Raw genomic sequence first — 16,745 nt, 5'->3', positions numbered from 1 at the left:
ACCTAAATTTTTTTCTCAGAGATCCCGAAACTCTTCCTCCAAAAATCGTCTACATAGGTCCATGTTTTGGTATATCTCCAGTATAAAGGTAGCAACAAATTTAAGAAATTTTTACATATATTTTTATACCCTCAGCCTTTAGGCTAAAGAGGGTATTTACACTTTGATACGACCAAAAATGTGCCTCATCGAAATAATGGTTTTAGACCCCAAGTATGTTTGTACGATATCCGTTTCAGACAATTTTGAGTAGATCTAGCAATGTCCGTCCGTCTGTCTGTCTGTCTGTCTGTCCGTCTGTCTGGCTGGTGCGCACGATAACTCTCGAACGGATCAATCGATTCGGTTCAAATTTTGGGTATCGAAATATTTTGTCCAGATTCGATTTAAGTTCGAAGATGGGCCATATAGGTCCACTCCTTCAGGTACCTCCCCCACAAATGTTCAAAAATTGTCGCGAAACTTGTGCGCACGATAACTCTCGAAGGGAGTAACCGATTTGATCCATACGTTGCACGTCGTGAAATTTCTACCAGACTAAGATGAGGTTCCAATATGGACTCAATCGGTCCACTCCTTCGGGTACCTCCCACACAAAATTTCGGGAAAGTTCAGTTTAGGACCTGGTCTCGAATCGCTTTGATTTTTGTTTACGCAAGTTGTATTCGCTGTCCTCTATACGACGCTCTAAGTTTCATTAGGGGCAAGTCCATACTTCCTGAGAAAATAGCCTGAAAGTTACAAAAAATCCTATGACACCGTGTGTAGTGGTTGGAGCGCAAGATAACTCTCGAGCGGATCTGCCGATTCGGTCCAAAATTTGGCTTTCGTAATATTTTGTCCAAACTTAGTTCAAGTTCAAAGATGGATTATTTCGGTCCACTCCTTCCGGTACCTCCCCCACAAAAGTTCGAAAATGTTCGGAAAATTTGTGCGTACGATAACTCTTGAAGGGTGTAACCGATTTGGTCCATACTTTGCACATTATGAAATTTCTACCAGACTTAGATGAGGTTCCAATATGGACTAAATCGGTAAACTCCTTCGAGTACCTCCCACACAAAATTTCGGAAAAGTTCAGTTTAGGACCTGCTCTCGAATCGCCTTGGTTTTTGTTGTAACATCTTGTATTCACTGTCCCCTATACGAAGGTACAAGTTTCCTCAGGGGCAAGTCAATACTTCCTGAAAAAATAGCCTGAAAGTTGAAAAACAAACCCTATGACACCATGTTTATGGGTGGAAGCGCAAGATAATTCTCGAACGGAAATGCCGATTCCAGCCAAAATTTGGCCTTCGTAATATTGTTTCTAAACATAGTTTAAGTTCGTAGATAAGCCATATCGGTCCACTCCGTCAGGCACCTACCCCACATAAGTTCAAAAATATTCGGAAAAATTGTGCGCACGATAACTCTTGGAGTAACCGATTTGGTCCATACTTTACACATTCTCATAATATCTACCAGATATAGATCAGGTTCGAATATGGACTATATTTGTCCACTTCAACCCGTACCTCCCAAGACCTGCTATTTAATCACTTTGGTTTTTGCTGAAGAAACTTACATTCGCTGCCTCAATTACGATGGTAAAAGTTGATTCAGGGGCAAGTCCATACTTCTTGAGAAAACAGCCCGAAGGGTGTAAAAACCCCCTATGGCACCCCCACGGTCCATGTCGGTCCATTCCTTTAAGTGCCTTTTTCGCAAAATTTTTGAACTTTAATCCTAATCAACATTTTTGTCGATTCATACGACCAACATTTTGAAACCCCCTAATACATAAGTTTTTCGTGAAAAAAGTGTTTCAATTTGCACAGGCTGAGGGTATATCTCTGTCGGCGAAGCCGACTGATACTTTTTTACTTGTTTTACCTAACTTAGGCATTTGGGGTGTCCGCGGTCGAACAGTTCTGTGCCTAACAGGAAACTAATTATTCCATTTTAGTTCAAAATATTTATGGTGGAGTGTATAAGAAGCTCGGCCCGGCCTAATGTTTTTTACTTATTGTTTCTTTAATTTTTTTAGCGATAACTGTCTTGTCTTGCAGGATAATTACACCGATTAAATGTTAGCTTAGTGACAAATGTTGAAAACTAATTGCTTCATTTAAATTGGGTCCCTGCCATTGTTCCAGTGGGTAGCAATTTGCCATTATATTTGCTTTATGTGTGAGTATGTGTTGTGATATTTATAAAGCGTTTTATGCTATTTAAAAACTGGTTGTTAATTGCGTAGATAACTTTACTTGTGGCCAAGGTAAGTCCTTGGGAAACAGTTCTCATCATTTAATACTTAGTTGACCTTCTAAAAGAAAACTAAACACCATGGCGTTGATTAAATACTCGGAACGTTTAGTTAAAATTGTACGTGTTACACAAATGTATGTTGATGCCGATACTTTTTGGCGAAGACTATCGTGTCAACATACGAACTGTGGTCGTTATGGCAGTTATTGTAGCTCGTTTACATTTCTCGGTTATGCCATTAATGTTGCCTATGTCAAGGAAAACGATTGGAAAATATTATCAAGGTGATAACAATAGGTGGAGGCACCTTATCACAGGTACGCGAACATCAATTTGTGATACAAATAATAAAAAGATAAAGGATTTTAACCCTTTCAGGCTACTTGTACCCTCATTACTTTTGTTGGAAATCAAAAAAAAAAAATTTCGTTTTCTTCTAAGGGAATGTTGTGACCTCTATGAAAAATATGAACTTATGGATACGGATTATCGTGTCTATCTTAATTGGGGAATTCGTTTGCTGATGAACATCATGAAGGTGTCTGCTGTTATAAATTGCATGCTGGTGGTGGGTATGGGTTCATCAACATATCTCTACAAATACATTTTTGATGGGAGAGACACAATTTGATATGGCTTTGATGTTGAAACCGATTTGGGGTTCCATGGAACAAATGTCGTACATACCTCATTTTTGGTGGTTGGTGCTTGTGGCCTGTATGACAGTGATATGGGCGTATTAACGGTGCTTTCTCCGATACCTACTTTTAAGGAATTTTACAGTGTAAATTTCGCGAAATCAATGCGTTATTGGATGATAAATATGACACGGCGGTGGAAAAGGAAGACAAAACAATGTTGACTTTAAAGGATATTTTACAATTACATCAGAAATATTTAATGTAAGGAAAAAAGGGCATCCTTTTTTGTTTTCCTTAAATTTTCCAAAATTTCTTTACAGCTTTCTTAACGCTATGAGAGATATGATTTATTGGATGGTCTTGTCTAAGGTTATTACCGGCTTTGTGGGCATTGTGTGTGCCCCATTCTGTGTAATGTTAGGCAGATGACCGGCTGCATATTTTTATTTGATTTATTGCTTAGTAATGATGACAGTTTTTTCTGCCATGGGTACCCTGTTGGATATAAATGTAAGTAGGCTAAACCATTTTATACGGGCCTATTTATTCGATATTTATTTTTTTCTGGTCTCTTCCTAAAAAGGAATGAAAAATTCATTAATTCCTGTTACAATGATGTTCGCTGGTATGACCTATCCATAAGGCAGAAGAAATGGTTATGTATTGTGTTGATGTTGACTCAAACACCGAAGGATTAACTGTTGGTCCGGTAGTACCACTTTAAATGAGTACTGGCCTACAAATAACCAAGACAATTTATTCTCTAACAATGTTGTTATTGACTTTTGTTAATTAATTCGGCCAGGCCGAAATTTTTACACCCTCCACCATAAAATATTCTGAACTAAAACGGAAAAATTATTTTCTTTCTTGTCCACAATTTTAGGCGGAGATATTTTGTGACCACTGATACCCAAATAAGGTAAAAAAGCAGAAGAAAATGTATTCAATCGGTCGGGAACTTTATACGGGGCTATATCAAAGCGTGGACCTATGTTTTTGGTGGAGAAGTTTTGTGATTACTGGGAACCTTAAATGCAGATGCGTGGGTCAAAAATTATAGCTAAAATCCAAAAATCGAAAATCGGGAGGTACCGTTATATGAGGGCTCTACCAAAACATGGACCTATGTTGACAGTTTTTCGAATTACAGATAGTTCGGTCAAAAATACCAAAAATGGGGAGGCACCGTTATATGGGGGCTATATCAAAACATCGACCTATGTTGAAAATTTATATAGGGGTGCTATACTAAAACATGGACCTATTTTGGCAGTTTGTGTGACCACTGGGAACCTTAAATATCGACTTACATATAGTTCGGTCGAAAATTTTAGCTAAAATCTTCAAAATACCGAAAATTGGGAGGTACCGTTATATGGGGGCTATACTAAAACATGGACCTATATTGACAGTTTTTCGTGGAGATGTTTTGTGATCACCGGGAACCTAAAATGTCGAGTTACAGGTAGTTCGGTCGCAAAATTGTAACTAAAATCCTCAAAATACCGAAAATCGGGAGGTACCGTTCCAAAGCGTGGACTTATGTTTACAGTTTTTGAAGGAGATATATTGTAACTACTGGGAACCTCAAATTTTATATTACAGGTAGTTAGTTCGATTAAAACTGTTGCTAAAATCGGGAGGTACCGCTATATGGGGGGCTATACCGAAACATGGACCTATGTTGACAGTTTTTAGAGGAGATGTTTTGTGATCACTAGGAACCTCAACTGTCAAATTACAGGTAGTTCGATGAACAATTTTAGCTAAAATCCCCGAAATGCCAAAAAATCTGGAGGCACCGTTATATGGGGGCTATACCAAAACGTGGACCTATGTTGACAATTGTTAGTGGAGATGTTTTGTGAACACTAGGAACCTCAACTGTCAAATTACAGGTAGTTCGGTTAAAAATTGTAGCTAAACTCCTCAAAGTACCGAAAATCAGGAGGTACCGATATATGAGGGCTATACCAAAACAGGGACCAATGTTGACAATTTTTAGTGGAGATGTTTTGTTCCGATCATCGGTAGGTACAGTTATATGGGGGCTATGCCAAAACATGGACCTAGGTTTGGTGGAGATGTTTTGTGACCACTGTAAAAGCGTTAAAAAAACATGTTTTGGAAGTGTCTCAATGAAACCAACTCTCCTGAGTACGCTAAGGCCAAAAACTGCCAAACTTTCCGAAAAAAGTCAAACGACGCCTGGCGTTACTGCGTGTTTGCCCAGGCCAGAAAGTTTTATAGTGTCGTACGGGCAAAGTTCGGGGGCAAAGTTTAATACAAACAAAGAAGACTTAGCAGCAAATTTCTGCCATTTCGAGGAATACTGAGGCCACAACCATCAAAATACCGAAAATCGGGAGGTACCGTTCTAGGGGGCAATATGAAGGCGTGGACATATACCGACAAAATTCTGGGGGAAAGTTTTTTTTACCGCAAATGAAGACTAAATACCAAATGTCAACCAATTCTGTGTAATATTGGGGCCACAACCTTGAAAATAGCAGAAATCGGGAGGTACCGTTCTGTGGGGACTATATGAAGGCATGGACATATACCGACAAAATTATGGGGGAAAGTTTTATACCGCAAATGAAGACTAAGTACCACATTTCAGCCATTTCGGTGTGATAATGAAGCTAAAACCTGCAAAATACCGAAAATCGGGTGGTACCGTTCTATGGTCTAGCTTTATCTTTAAATTTGCGAGTTGTATCTTGATTTCAACAGACGGGACAGACGGACATGTCTATTATGACTTAGAATTTTATGCTGATCAAGAATATCCAACGAATATTTCGATGTGTTACAAATGGAAAGACAAATTTAATTATACCCTCCATATTATGGTGGAGGGTATAATCCCCGCATTCTGGTCTGATGGTCTTTGAAAAAAGTTTGGAACAAATTGGTTGCACCGTTCAAGAGATATCGTACATACCATTTTAGTGACATTTTTTAAATATTGGGGGGAAGTAACGGAAGTTGTGGACCGGTGTTGCCCATGTTCGAACTGAAACTAACTTTGGAAAAAATACGACGAAGGTCAAATTTTTTACAAAATCGGTTGATAAGTTCGAGAGTTATCGTGCTCTCCAACCACTACGAGTACATATGGTGCCATACGGGTTTTCAAGAAGTATGGACTTGCCCCTGAAAAAACTTTTGCCGTCGTAATTGAGGCGGCGAATGAAAATGCTTCAGCAAAAATCAAAGTGAATCGAAAGCAGGACTTAAAGTGAACTTATCCGAAACTTTGTGTGGCAGGTACCCGAAGGAGTGGACAAATATAGTCCATATTCGAACTTGATCCATATCTGGAAGATATATTAGGATGTGATAAGTATAGACCAAATCGGTCAATCCCTTTAAGAGTTATAGTGCACACAAGACTTCCGAACATTTTTGAACTTTTTTGGGGGAGGTACCTGAAGTTGTGGACCGATATGGCTTATCTTCGAACTTAAACTAAGTTTGGACAAATTATTATGAAAACCAAATTTGGGAGCAAATCGGTTGACCCGTTCGAGAGTTATCGTGCTCTCCAGCCATACAGACAGAAGGACGGACATGGCTAAATCCACTCCAAATTGTCTGAAACGGATTTCGTCCAAACATACTTGGGGGCACATTTTGCCCGTATGAAAGTGTATATACCCTCGTTAGCATAATTGCTGAGGGTATACAAATCCACATTTTGTGGTCTGATGGTCTTTGAAAAAAATATTCGTTACAAAAATTCACGTTTTGTGGTCTAATAGTCTTTGAAAAATATTTTTTAAAAAAAATCCAAGTCTCTGGTCTGATGGTCTTTAAAAAAATATTCCTTAAAAATCCACGTCTATTGGTCTGATGGTTGTTGAAAAAAATATTTTTTTAGAAAATCCACGATTTATGGATTGATGGTCTTTAAAAAAATTTTACTTAAAAAAAATCCCCGTTTTGTGGTCTAATGGTCTTTGAAAAATATTTTTTTAAAAAATCCAAGTTTGTGGTCTGATGGTCTTTGAAAAAATATTCCTTAAAAAAATCCACGTCTATAGGTCTGATGGTTGTTGAAAAAAATATTTTTTAGAAAATCCACGATTTATGGATTGATGGTCTTTAACAAAATTTTACTTTAAAAAAATCCCGGTTTTGTGGTCTGATCTTCTTTGAAAAAATTTTAATTTAAAAAATCCAAGTTGTGTGGTCTGGTAGTCTTTGAAGAAATATTCTTTAAATAATCCATGTTTTGTTTTCTGAAGTCCATGAAAAAATTATTTTCAAAATCAAATTTTTATACCCTCAGCATTTTTGCTAACAAGGGTATATATACACTAGGGCTATAACCAAAAAAATACCACCACATAGCCGTGTAGAGCATGAAAAACTATTATGAAATACGGTGTCAATTTTTCTCTACCGCGAAAAAACTTTCCGCACCAAATGCATTGAAGTTCTGCAATGCATTTTTTAATTTTATCTGTCATAACAACATATTTGCTTTTCATTAAAATTTTTATTTTTTTGTAATCTAATTTAAAATCGTTATCAAAGCGTTCTGGACCAATTTCTTCTCAAATCGCGCTATTTCGGACCACATTAGGATTTTTTGACATTATTGCAATTTTTGGTTTTTCTTTATAAACTCGTGAATTTTATGTTTATATTTTTTTAATCTATCGGACCAGGGAATATGGGGTCATTTGAAACGAATTCGCGAAAGTTACAGGCTGTTCTTGTTGACTTTGCTTGTGAGAATCGTATTTGTTTTCTACATAAATACAACACCAGTACCATGTGGGGAATTTTGTCCTCATAATGAAAACGCGTTTCTAAGACCGATTCTGTGAAAAAAGTTCCCGCACCGGCCGTGATTACTAAAACCCTTTTGATATTTTTTCTACGTAAAATTTTAAATTTGCTTTGTTTGAATAAATATTTATAGAAAAAAATACAATTCTCACAGGCAAAGTCAACAAAAACAGCCTGTAACTTTCGCGAATTCGTTGCAAATGTCTCCATATTCTCTTGTCCGAAAGGTACAAAAAATATAAACATAAAATTCGCGAGTTTATAAAGAAAAACCAAAAATTGCAATAGTGTCAAAAAATCCTAATATGGTCCGAAATGGCGCGATTTGAGAAGAAATTGGTCCAGAACGCTTTGATAACGATTTTAAATTAGATTACAAAAAAATTTTAATGAAAAGCAAATATGTTGTTATGACAGATAAAATTAAAAAATGCATTGCAGAACTTCAATGCATTTGGTGCGGAAACTTTTTTCGCGGTAGAGAAAAATTGACACCGTATTTCATAATAGTTTTTCATGCTCTACACGGCTATGTGGTGGTATTTTTGATATTTGCAAAAAAGTGCAAAAAGTTATATCCCTAATATACACTTTCATAGGGCAAAATGTGCCTCATCGAAATAATGGTCTTAGACCCCAAGTATGTTTGGACGAAATCCGTTTGAGACAATTTGGAGTTGATTTAGCAATGTCCGTCCGTCTGTCTGGCTGGAGCGCACGACAACTCTCGAATGGACCAACCGATTCGGTCCATTATTTGGCTTTCGTAATATTTTGCCCAAACTTAGTTTAAGTTCGAAGATGGGCTATATCGGTCCACTCCTTCCGGTACCTCCCCCACAAAAGTTCGAAAATGTTCGGAAAATTTGTGCGCACTATAACTCCTGAATGAAGTAACCGATTTGATCCATACTTCGACCATCGTTAAATTTCTACCAGACTTAGATGAGGTTCCAATATGGACTCAATCGGTCGACTCCGTCGGGTACTTCCCACACAAAATTTCGGATAAGTTCAGATTAGGGCTTGCTCTCGAATCGCTTTGATTTTTGTTGCAACAACTTGTATTCACTGCCCCTATTCGACGGTACATCAGGGGCAAGTCCATACTTCCTGAGAATATAGCCTGAAAGATGCAAAAATTTGGCCTTCATAATATTTTGTCCAAACATAGTATAAATTGGAAGATAAGCCATATCGGCCAACTCCTTCAGGTACCTCCCCCACAAAAGTTAAAAAATGTTCGGAAAAATTGTTCGCACGATAACTCTTGAAGGGAGTGACCGATGTAATCCATACTTTGCACATCCTAATATATCTATCAGATATAGATCAGGTTCGAATATAAACTATATTTGCCTACTCCTTCTGGTACCTCTCACACAAAATTTCGGATAAGTTCACTTTAAGACCTGCTCTCGAATCACTTTGATTTTTGTTGAAGCGATTTGCATTCGCTACGTCCATTACGATGGTAAAAGTTTTTTTCAGGGGCAAGTCCATATTTCTTGGGAAAACAGCCCGAAAGGTGTAGAAAACAGGTATGTGGCGGTCGGAGAGCACAATAACTCTCAAATTGTTCAACCGATTTGGTCAAACATTTGGTCTTCGTCATATTATATCCAAACTTAGTTTCATGGGGCACTGCCGGTCCACAACTTCCGGTACTTCTCCCCAATATTTAAAAAAAATTTCACTAAAATTCTAGGACGATATCTGTTGAATAGGGCAACCAATTTGGTCCAAACTTTGGATCACCTAATATTTTTTCAAAATTTAGTTTAGCTTCTAAAATGGGCCATATCGGTCCTCCCTAAGGATACCTCTCCCACAAAAGTTCAACATTTGTGTCTTTGTGCAGTTAATTCGTAATCCACATTTTTGTCGGTTCAAATGTCCAAAAAGGGCCACAAAATTCTGAAGAGACCTTAAATACATTCGATCTGTCCATAGGTGAAAGTTTCACTTCACATTGGCTGAGGGTATATAACTGTCGGCAAAGCCGACTGACACTTTTTTACTTGTTTTGTCTGAGTTCCATGAAAATATTATTTTAAAACTCCACGTTGTGTGATTTGAGGTCCGTGAATGCATGTGGCATGTGACTCCCTTTCGCATTAAATGTTATCCGCCATCAAAAGGTAACAAATTTTTTTTGGTAAGTAATTTATTCAGAGAATGAATTGGTGCTACTACTACTGAGAAACTACAAGATATGTATGTGCAAAAAAAATTAAACATTTTACATTTATTCAACAAAAGTCATCAACAACATTGTTAAAGAATAAATTGTTTTTGTGATTTGTAGACCAGTATTCATCGATAGTTCCATTACTGATCCGATGGTTAAGCCTTTGGTATTTTGAGCCACCATCAGCATGATACATAACATTTTCTTTTCCTTTACGGATAGTTCATACCAGCGAACATCATTATAACAGGACTGAATGAATTCTTCATTCTTCGAGGATGAAAAACAAATTATTACAAAGTGATCAAGTGGCATTTCCAAAGGTTACTTACTGTTATATCCACCATTGTACCCATGGCACAAAAAACCTGCATCATTACAAAACAATAGCCCAAATAAATATAACCGGCTGGCCAAGTTCCCAAAAGTATGCAAAATAGGGCACAAACTATGGCCACGAAGCAGGTGGCAATTTTCGTAAACACAGACCAAAAGCATATATCTCTGCTAACGTTAAGGAAACTGTAACAAACAAAAATTAAAATTTTTTACTCGTTTATAGAAACAACGACAAAAATTATGCTATTTTGTAAATCGAATTGGGTGACTGTAGTCTAATTGCTACTTACATTAAATATTTCTGGTGAAATTTTAAAATATCCTTTAAACCAACCATAATGTCGCGCCTTCTTTCCAACTCTGACTCATAATCATCATCTAATATTTGATTGAGTTCACGAAACTTACATTGCAAAATACCCTTAAATGTGGAAATCTGTGATATGGGAGTCAATATACCCATATCAATTGCATATAAACCAAAACCACCAACAGTTATAAATGATGCCTGGACCCCATTTGTTAGCCATAGGCCACGAGTGGTTTCAATGCTAACACCCGGTATAAAGCCGTAGACAATTGTTTCGTTGGCATCAAAAATGAAATTGTATAGAAATGTCATCGAACTCATGCCAAGGACCAGCATTAAATTAATGAAGGCACATATTTTCATTAAGTTTGCCAGCAATTTCAAACCCCGGTTAAGATGTACGCGATAATCGGAATCCAAACGTTCATATGTCTCATAAATGTCATAACATTCGCGTAGAAGAAAACGATATTTATCCTGTTCTAGAATGAAACTAATGAAACAACAAAAACCCTGCGAATAACACGATTTTGTTATTAAAAGGGGCCCAAAAAGTCGTTATCAATTTTATTCTACATACCTGCAACAAGGTTCCACCAGCCAATGAAAATACTTGAACCAGAATTGTCCAATCTCCCTCTCTGGCATAACCGTCAATCATGGTATAGGTGAGTAAAACAAAAGATGCACAAATAACGGCCACAAGGAGAACGGTACGAAAGTTCACGCGAAAATTTTCATCGTAAAAATCGGCACCACAAATGTTGGCACAAATTCTGGTAATGCGTACAATCGAATTTAAGCGTTGAGAATATATTTTCGCCATGACGATTTGAGCGGAATGAATGTTAAATGGATACTGAATGCCAAAGTTCAACCGGCATAAATAAAGGACAACGGATATTTGACTTATAATACAACTATATTCCCCGCAGGAGGAGTGTGTATATGTAGGCGGACACGCAGACGCAGCCATCCCACTTATCTGATAGAATTGCAAAATAATTCCCACAGTGACTCAATCAAACAATTTTAACACTTAGCACCTGTTCAATGTTGAATTGCCGTAATTATCCCAGCGACACATAAATTAATTATTTCACATATGCCCTTAAGACCAGGAGAGTTCATTTCAAGTTTTGTCCTTGACAGACAGAGATATACCCTCAGCATATGTGAATTGAAACTTTTATCTACAGTGTTATCTCAAGAAATATGGACTTGCCCCTGAAAGAAACTTTTACCGTCGTAATTGAGGCAGCGAATGCAAGTTGCTTCACAAAAATCAAAGTCACTCGAGAGCAAATCTTAAAGTGAACTTAACTGAAATTTTGTGTGGGTGGTACCGGAAGGAGCAGGGACGTACGCAGGGGGGGGGGTCTGCAAAACTGAATTCCTTCCTTTTGGAATTCTGTAATGAATATAAAGGTCTTGAAGCTTTAAACTCATTCTGTATCAAAAACGATTACAAATATCAAGGGTTCTCCGTGGAGTTTATATCGAAAACCAATTAGAAAATTGTTTTACTGCCATAATCAACATTTTGTATTCTTAATAGTGGGAGAAAATAATGGAGAAAAAATTATTGTTGTGCATCATAAAGTGGTAATATTTGCTATAAATAAGATGCCCATTTAATTAACCGAAATTAATACTCAAATTTTGGTTATATGGTATCAAAATCTGCTGTAATTTGTATTGTATATCACGGTGCTCTTCAATCAACATTAAATGGAAGAAGCTTAAAAAAATTGCGGAGCGCTTTTTAAGTAAATCGCGGCCACATTTCTAGGGGTTTTTATACCCTCCACCATAGTATGGAGGGTATATTAAGTTTGTTTTTTCCGTATGTAACGCATTGAAATACTCATTTGCGACCCTATAAAGTATATATATTCTTGATCAGGGTAAAATTCTAAGTCGATCTGAGCACGTCCGTCCGTCCGTCCGTCTGTGGTAATCACTCTAGCATCCACAAAAATGGAGATAGGAAGCTGATATTTTGGGAAAATGCGTCTTTTGTTTGCAGGCAGGTCAAGTTCGATGGTGGGCTATATCGGTCCACGTTTTGGTATAGCCCCCATATAACGGTACCTCCCGATTTACGGTATTTTGACGTTTTTAGCTACATTTTCAGACCGATTTGGCTACAATTTGACATTTAGGGTTCTTAAGTGTCAATAAACATATATAACAAAACTTGTGGACATAGGTCCACGTTTTGGTATAGCCCCCATATAACGGTACCCCCCGATTTGCGGTATTTTGACGTTTTTAGCTACATTTTTAGACCGATTTAGCTATAATTTGACATTTAGGGTTCTTAAGTATCAATAAACATATATAACAAAAGTTGTGGACATAGGTCCACGTTTTGGTATAGCCCCCATATAACGGTAGCCCCCGATTTACGGTATTTTTACGGTTTTAGCTACATTTTCAGACCGACTTAGCTATATTTTGACATTTAGTGTTCTTAAGTGTCATTAAACTTATTTAACAAAACTTGTGGACATAGGTCCACGTTTTGGTATAGCCCCCATATAACGGTACCCCCCGCTTTGCGGTATTTTGACGTTTGTAGCTACATTTTCAGACCGAATTAGCTATAATTTCACATTTAGGGTTCTTAAGTGTCAATAAACTTATATAACAAAATTTGTGGACATAGGTCCACGTTTTGGTATAGCCCCCATATAACGGTACCCCCCGATTTACGGTTTTTGACGTTTTTAGCTACATTTTCAGACCGATATAGCTATAATTTGACATTTAGGGTTCTTAAGTGTAACTAAACTTATATAACAAAAGTTGTGGACCTAGGTCCACGTTTTGGTATAGCCCCCATATAACGGTACCCCCGATTTACGGCATTTTGACGTATTTAGCTACATTTTCACACCGATGAAGCTATAATTTGACATTTGAAGTTCTTAAATGTCAATAAACTTATGTGACAAAACTTGTGGACATAGGTCCACGTTTTGGTATAGCCCCAATTTAACGGTACCCCCCGATTTACGGTATTTTGACGTTTTTAGCTACATTTTCAGACCGATATAGCTATAATTTGACATTTAGGGTTCTTAAGTGTAACTAAACTTATATAACAAAAGTTGTGGACCTAGGTCCACGTTTTGGTATAGCCCCCATATAACGGTACCCCCGATTTACGGCATTTTGACGTTTTTAGCTACATTTTCAGACCGATATAGCTATAATTTGACATTTAGGGTTCTTAAGTGTAACTAAACTTATATAACAAAAGTTGTGGACCTAGGTCCACGTTTTGGTATAGCCCCCATATAACGGTACCCCCGATTTACGGCATTTTGACGTTTTTATCTTAATCTTAATGTCAATAAACTTATATAACTAGTGGACATAGGTCCATGTTTTGGAATAGCCCTCATATAACGTTACCTCCCGATTTCAGGTATTTTGAGAATTTTACCAACAAGTTTTAACCGAATTATCTGTAATTTGAACATTTGACATTTGAAATTCTTAGTGGTCGCCACACCTCTCCACCAAAAATTGTCAAGAAAGCCCCCATATAACGGTACCTCCCGATTTTCAGTAATTTGACGATTTTAGCTACAATATTAAACCGAACTAGCAGTAATTTGACATTTGAAGTTCTTAGTAGTCACAACACCTCTCCATCAAAAATTGTCAACATAGGTCCATGTTCGGATATAGCTCCCATGTAACGGTACCTCCCAATTTCAGTAATTTGGCAATTTTAGCTACAATTTTTAACAGAACTAACTGTAATTTGATATTTGAAGGTTGTAGTGGTCACCACACATCTGCATCAACAATTTTCAACATAGCCCCAATATAACGATACTTCCCGATTTTCGGTACTTTGAGGATTTTACTTAAAATGTTTTGTATAGCCCCAAAACAAACCTCCCGATTTTCCGTACCTTAGCTTTATTTTTTGGACGAACTTTCTGTAATTTGAAATTTAAAAGTCAACAAAAATTCTGCAACAAAAATTGTTCATTTAAGTTCATATTTTCGTATAGCCCAGATACCTCCGAACTAGCTGTTAATGACATTTGAAGTTCCCACGTTATGTACCGATTTTCGATATTTTGAGGATCCTAGCTAAATTTTTTAACCGAATTAGGAGTTATTTGACATTAAAGGCTCCCATCAAAAACTGTCAACATAGGCCCATGTTTTATTATAACCCCTATATAACAGTACCTCCCAATTTCTAGCCCACCAAAAATTGTCAACAGTTAGATATAGGCACTATAAAAAAGGGCCTCCCGAATGAAGCATTTTATGTACATTATTTGACATTTTAACGTACTCACTTAAAGTTGGGGACAGGAATGAATATTTTATGGTGGAGGGTATGAAAAGTTCGGCCCGGCCGAACTTAATGCTTTTTTACTTGTTAAGTTTTGATTTTGCTGGGAAACCGCAAGCTCTATCAAAATGGAATTAAAGAACATGTTGTAGCAGTGAACATTCTCTACAATATTGTCCTTTATGATATCTTTGGAGGTTTTACCAGTTTTGAGATATAGAAGTTCAAAATTGTGGCAATTCACTGACTGTATCGTCTCCTTATAAAATAATGTCATTACTGCAATTTGCCAACTTAAATTTAAATATCTCAAAAATGGTACAAACTAGGAAAAAATTACGAAAGCCAATCTTGTAGAGAATTTTCACAACTTTAAGATTTTCTTTAGTACCATTTCGAAAAGATTTACCTAACAAAAAAACCTAAAAATGTGACCTGAACTTCTATATCTCAAAAATGGTAAAACCTAGGAACAAATCAAACAAATTTTCACAGTACAACAAATTTTTTTTAGCCCGATTTCAGTAGGACTTGCCGTTTCGAATATGGATTATATCGATTCACTTCTTCAGGTACATCCAACACAAAATTTCAATTATCCGATTTGACCGAAACTTTTATAATAATTGTTCCACAAACATCCCAGATGGGACAAGGGAGACTTCTCTCATATCAATGCGAGCACCCCGATTCATATTAGCTCAATTGTATGGGACCTACTGTTTATTGCCGAGTCCGAACGGCGTGTCCTAAGACACCACTTGTAGAGAAGTTTTACATGGCTGAAATACTCAGAAAATGTCGCCAACGTCACTAAGGGGTATTTTGCCACCGTTGAAAATTTGATTTTGCCTGGCCGAACCCACGACCTTTAGCGTGCATACCATTACACCACGGTGGCGCCCACCGAAACTTTTAACATCCTAAAATTACTTCTAAACGTACATATATCAAGTACGGCGAGGGTCTATTTGGGACAACATCTTCGGATACATCCCTTACAAAAGTTCAACATAAGTGTAGTTTAAGGGCTGTTCGAGGAGCCATTACACATTTCGACCAATGGTACTCATTGCGGTCTTGTTTACAGCGATATTGTATTTTTCTTGGGTAAGTCCACGGTTGTGTCAGGATTGGTCCAAGAGCTCTAAATCTTACGGCGACAAGTTAAATTGGCGGCTTGACACCATAACTATCAAAACGAATGACTTCCAAAATTAGGACCACTTCCAAAATAGACTATATCAGTCGATTCTTTCAGGTATCTTCTGTACAAAAGTGCAAGACTTTTGCTCTTTCATCGAGGTAAAATTTTTGAGCACAAAATAAGGATTTATTCGCAACTTCCACAATCGTGAAGTTATATACCCTAAATGTTTTGATATTTTTGTCGGAAAGTTTATAGGTCCAAAAAAGACCACGAAATTCTGAAACTCCTTGATTACAAAATTTTTAGTAAAAGGATTTTTTTATGAAGGCCGAATTCGATCTGTCTACAGATAAAAGTCTCAACTCACACAGGCTGAAGTATATCTCTGTCGGCAAATTCGACTGATACTTTTTTACTTGTTTTCCTGAAAACAAAAGTTATGATTTTTTATAAGTTTGCCTCCACTGTGTCCGACAAAAGTGACTAGTCTTTGGGCATAGTTTGGGCATTGGAAAGTTTTTAATGACAGCGAGTCCATAAGCATCTACTCGAACAATTAAGATAGAAATAAGCGGGAACAACATTGAGTTATAAAATGGAGTTTTTTGACTTAATCTCTTTTTTCAGGACTTAGATAAAATGTTGCCGAACTTTTTGAGAGATATTTTTTCTACCATGTTTTTTTATACCCTCCACCATAGTATGGAGGGTATATTAAGTTTGTCATTCCG

At 37.1% G+C, this 16,745-nt stretch overlaps 1 protein-coding gene across 1 annotated transcript; it reads right to left on the bottom strand.

The window, feature by feature from the left end:
- Nucleotides 1-9,846: 9,846 nt before the first annotated feature.
- On the bottom strand, nucleotides 9,847-11,482 carry LOC141401485 (odorant receptor 67d-like). Its single transcript, XM_073981750.1, has 4 exons — nucleotides 11,118-11,482; nucleotides 10,518-11,050; nucleotides 10,221-10,410; nucleotides 9,847-10,158 (listed from the first exon to the last, which is right to left on the bottom strand). The coding sequence occupies exons 1-4, from the start codon at nucleotides 11,361-11,363 to the stop codon at nucleotides 9,946-9,948; spliced, it is 1,182 nt and encodes a 393-aa protein (XP_073837851.1). The 5' UTR covers nucleotides 11,364-11,482; the 3' UTR covers nucleotides 9,847-9,945.
- Nucleotides 11,483-16,745: the final 5,263 nt, after the last annotated feature.

This window comes from Musca autumnalis, unplaced genomic scaffold (assembly GCF_047663935.1).
Source record: "Musca autumnalis isolate F117 unplaced genomic scaffold, ASM4766393v1 scaffold_4, whole genome shotgun sequence".
NCBI classification, from domain to species: domain Eukaryota; kingdom Metazoa; phylum Arthropoda; class Insecta; order Diptera; family Muscidae; genus Musca; species Musca autumnalis.
The sequence above is the reverse complement of the archived record's forward strand: the minus strand, read 5'-3'. Positions and strand labels throughout refer to the sequence as shown.

Excerpts from the sequence above, each read along its gene's own strand:
- LOC141401485 (XM_073981750.1), bottom strand. The coding sequence starts at position 11,363 with ATGGCGAAAATATATTCTCAACGCTTAAATTCGATTGTACGCATTACC. Across the intron at positions 10,411-10,517 it reads TTTCACCAGAAATATTTAAT|TTTCCTTAACGTTAGCAGAG; the intron begins GTAAGTAGCAAT and ends TGTTTGTTACAG. Across the intron at positions 10,159-10,220 it reads GTACAATGGTGGATATAACA|AATGAAGAATTCATTCAGTC; the intron begins GTAAGTAACCTT and ends TCATCCTCGAAG.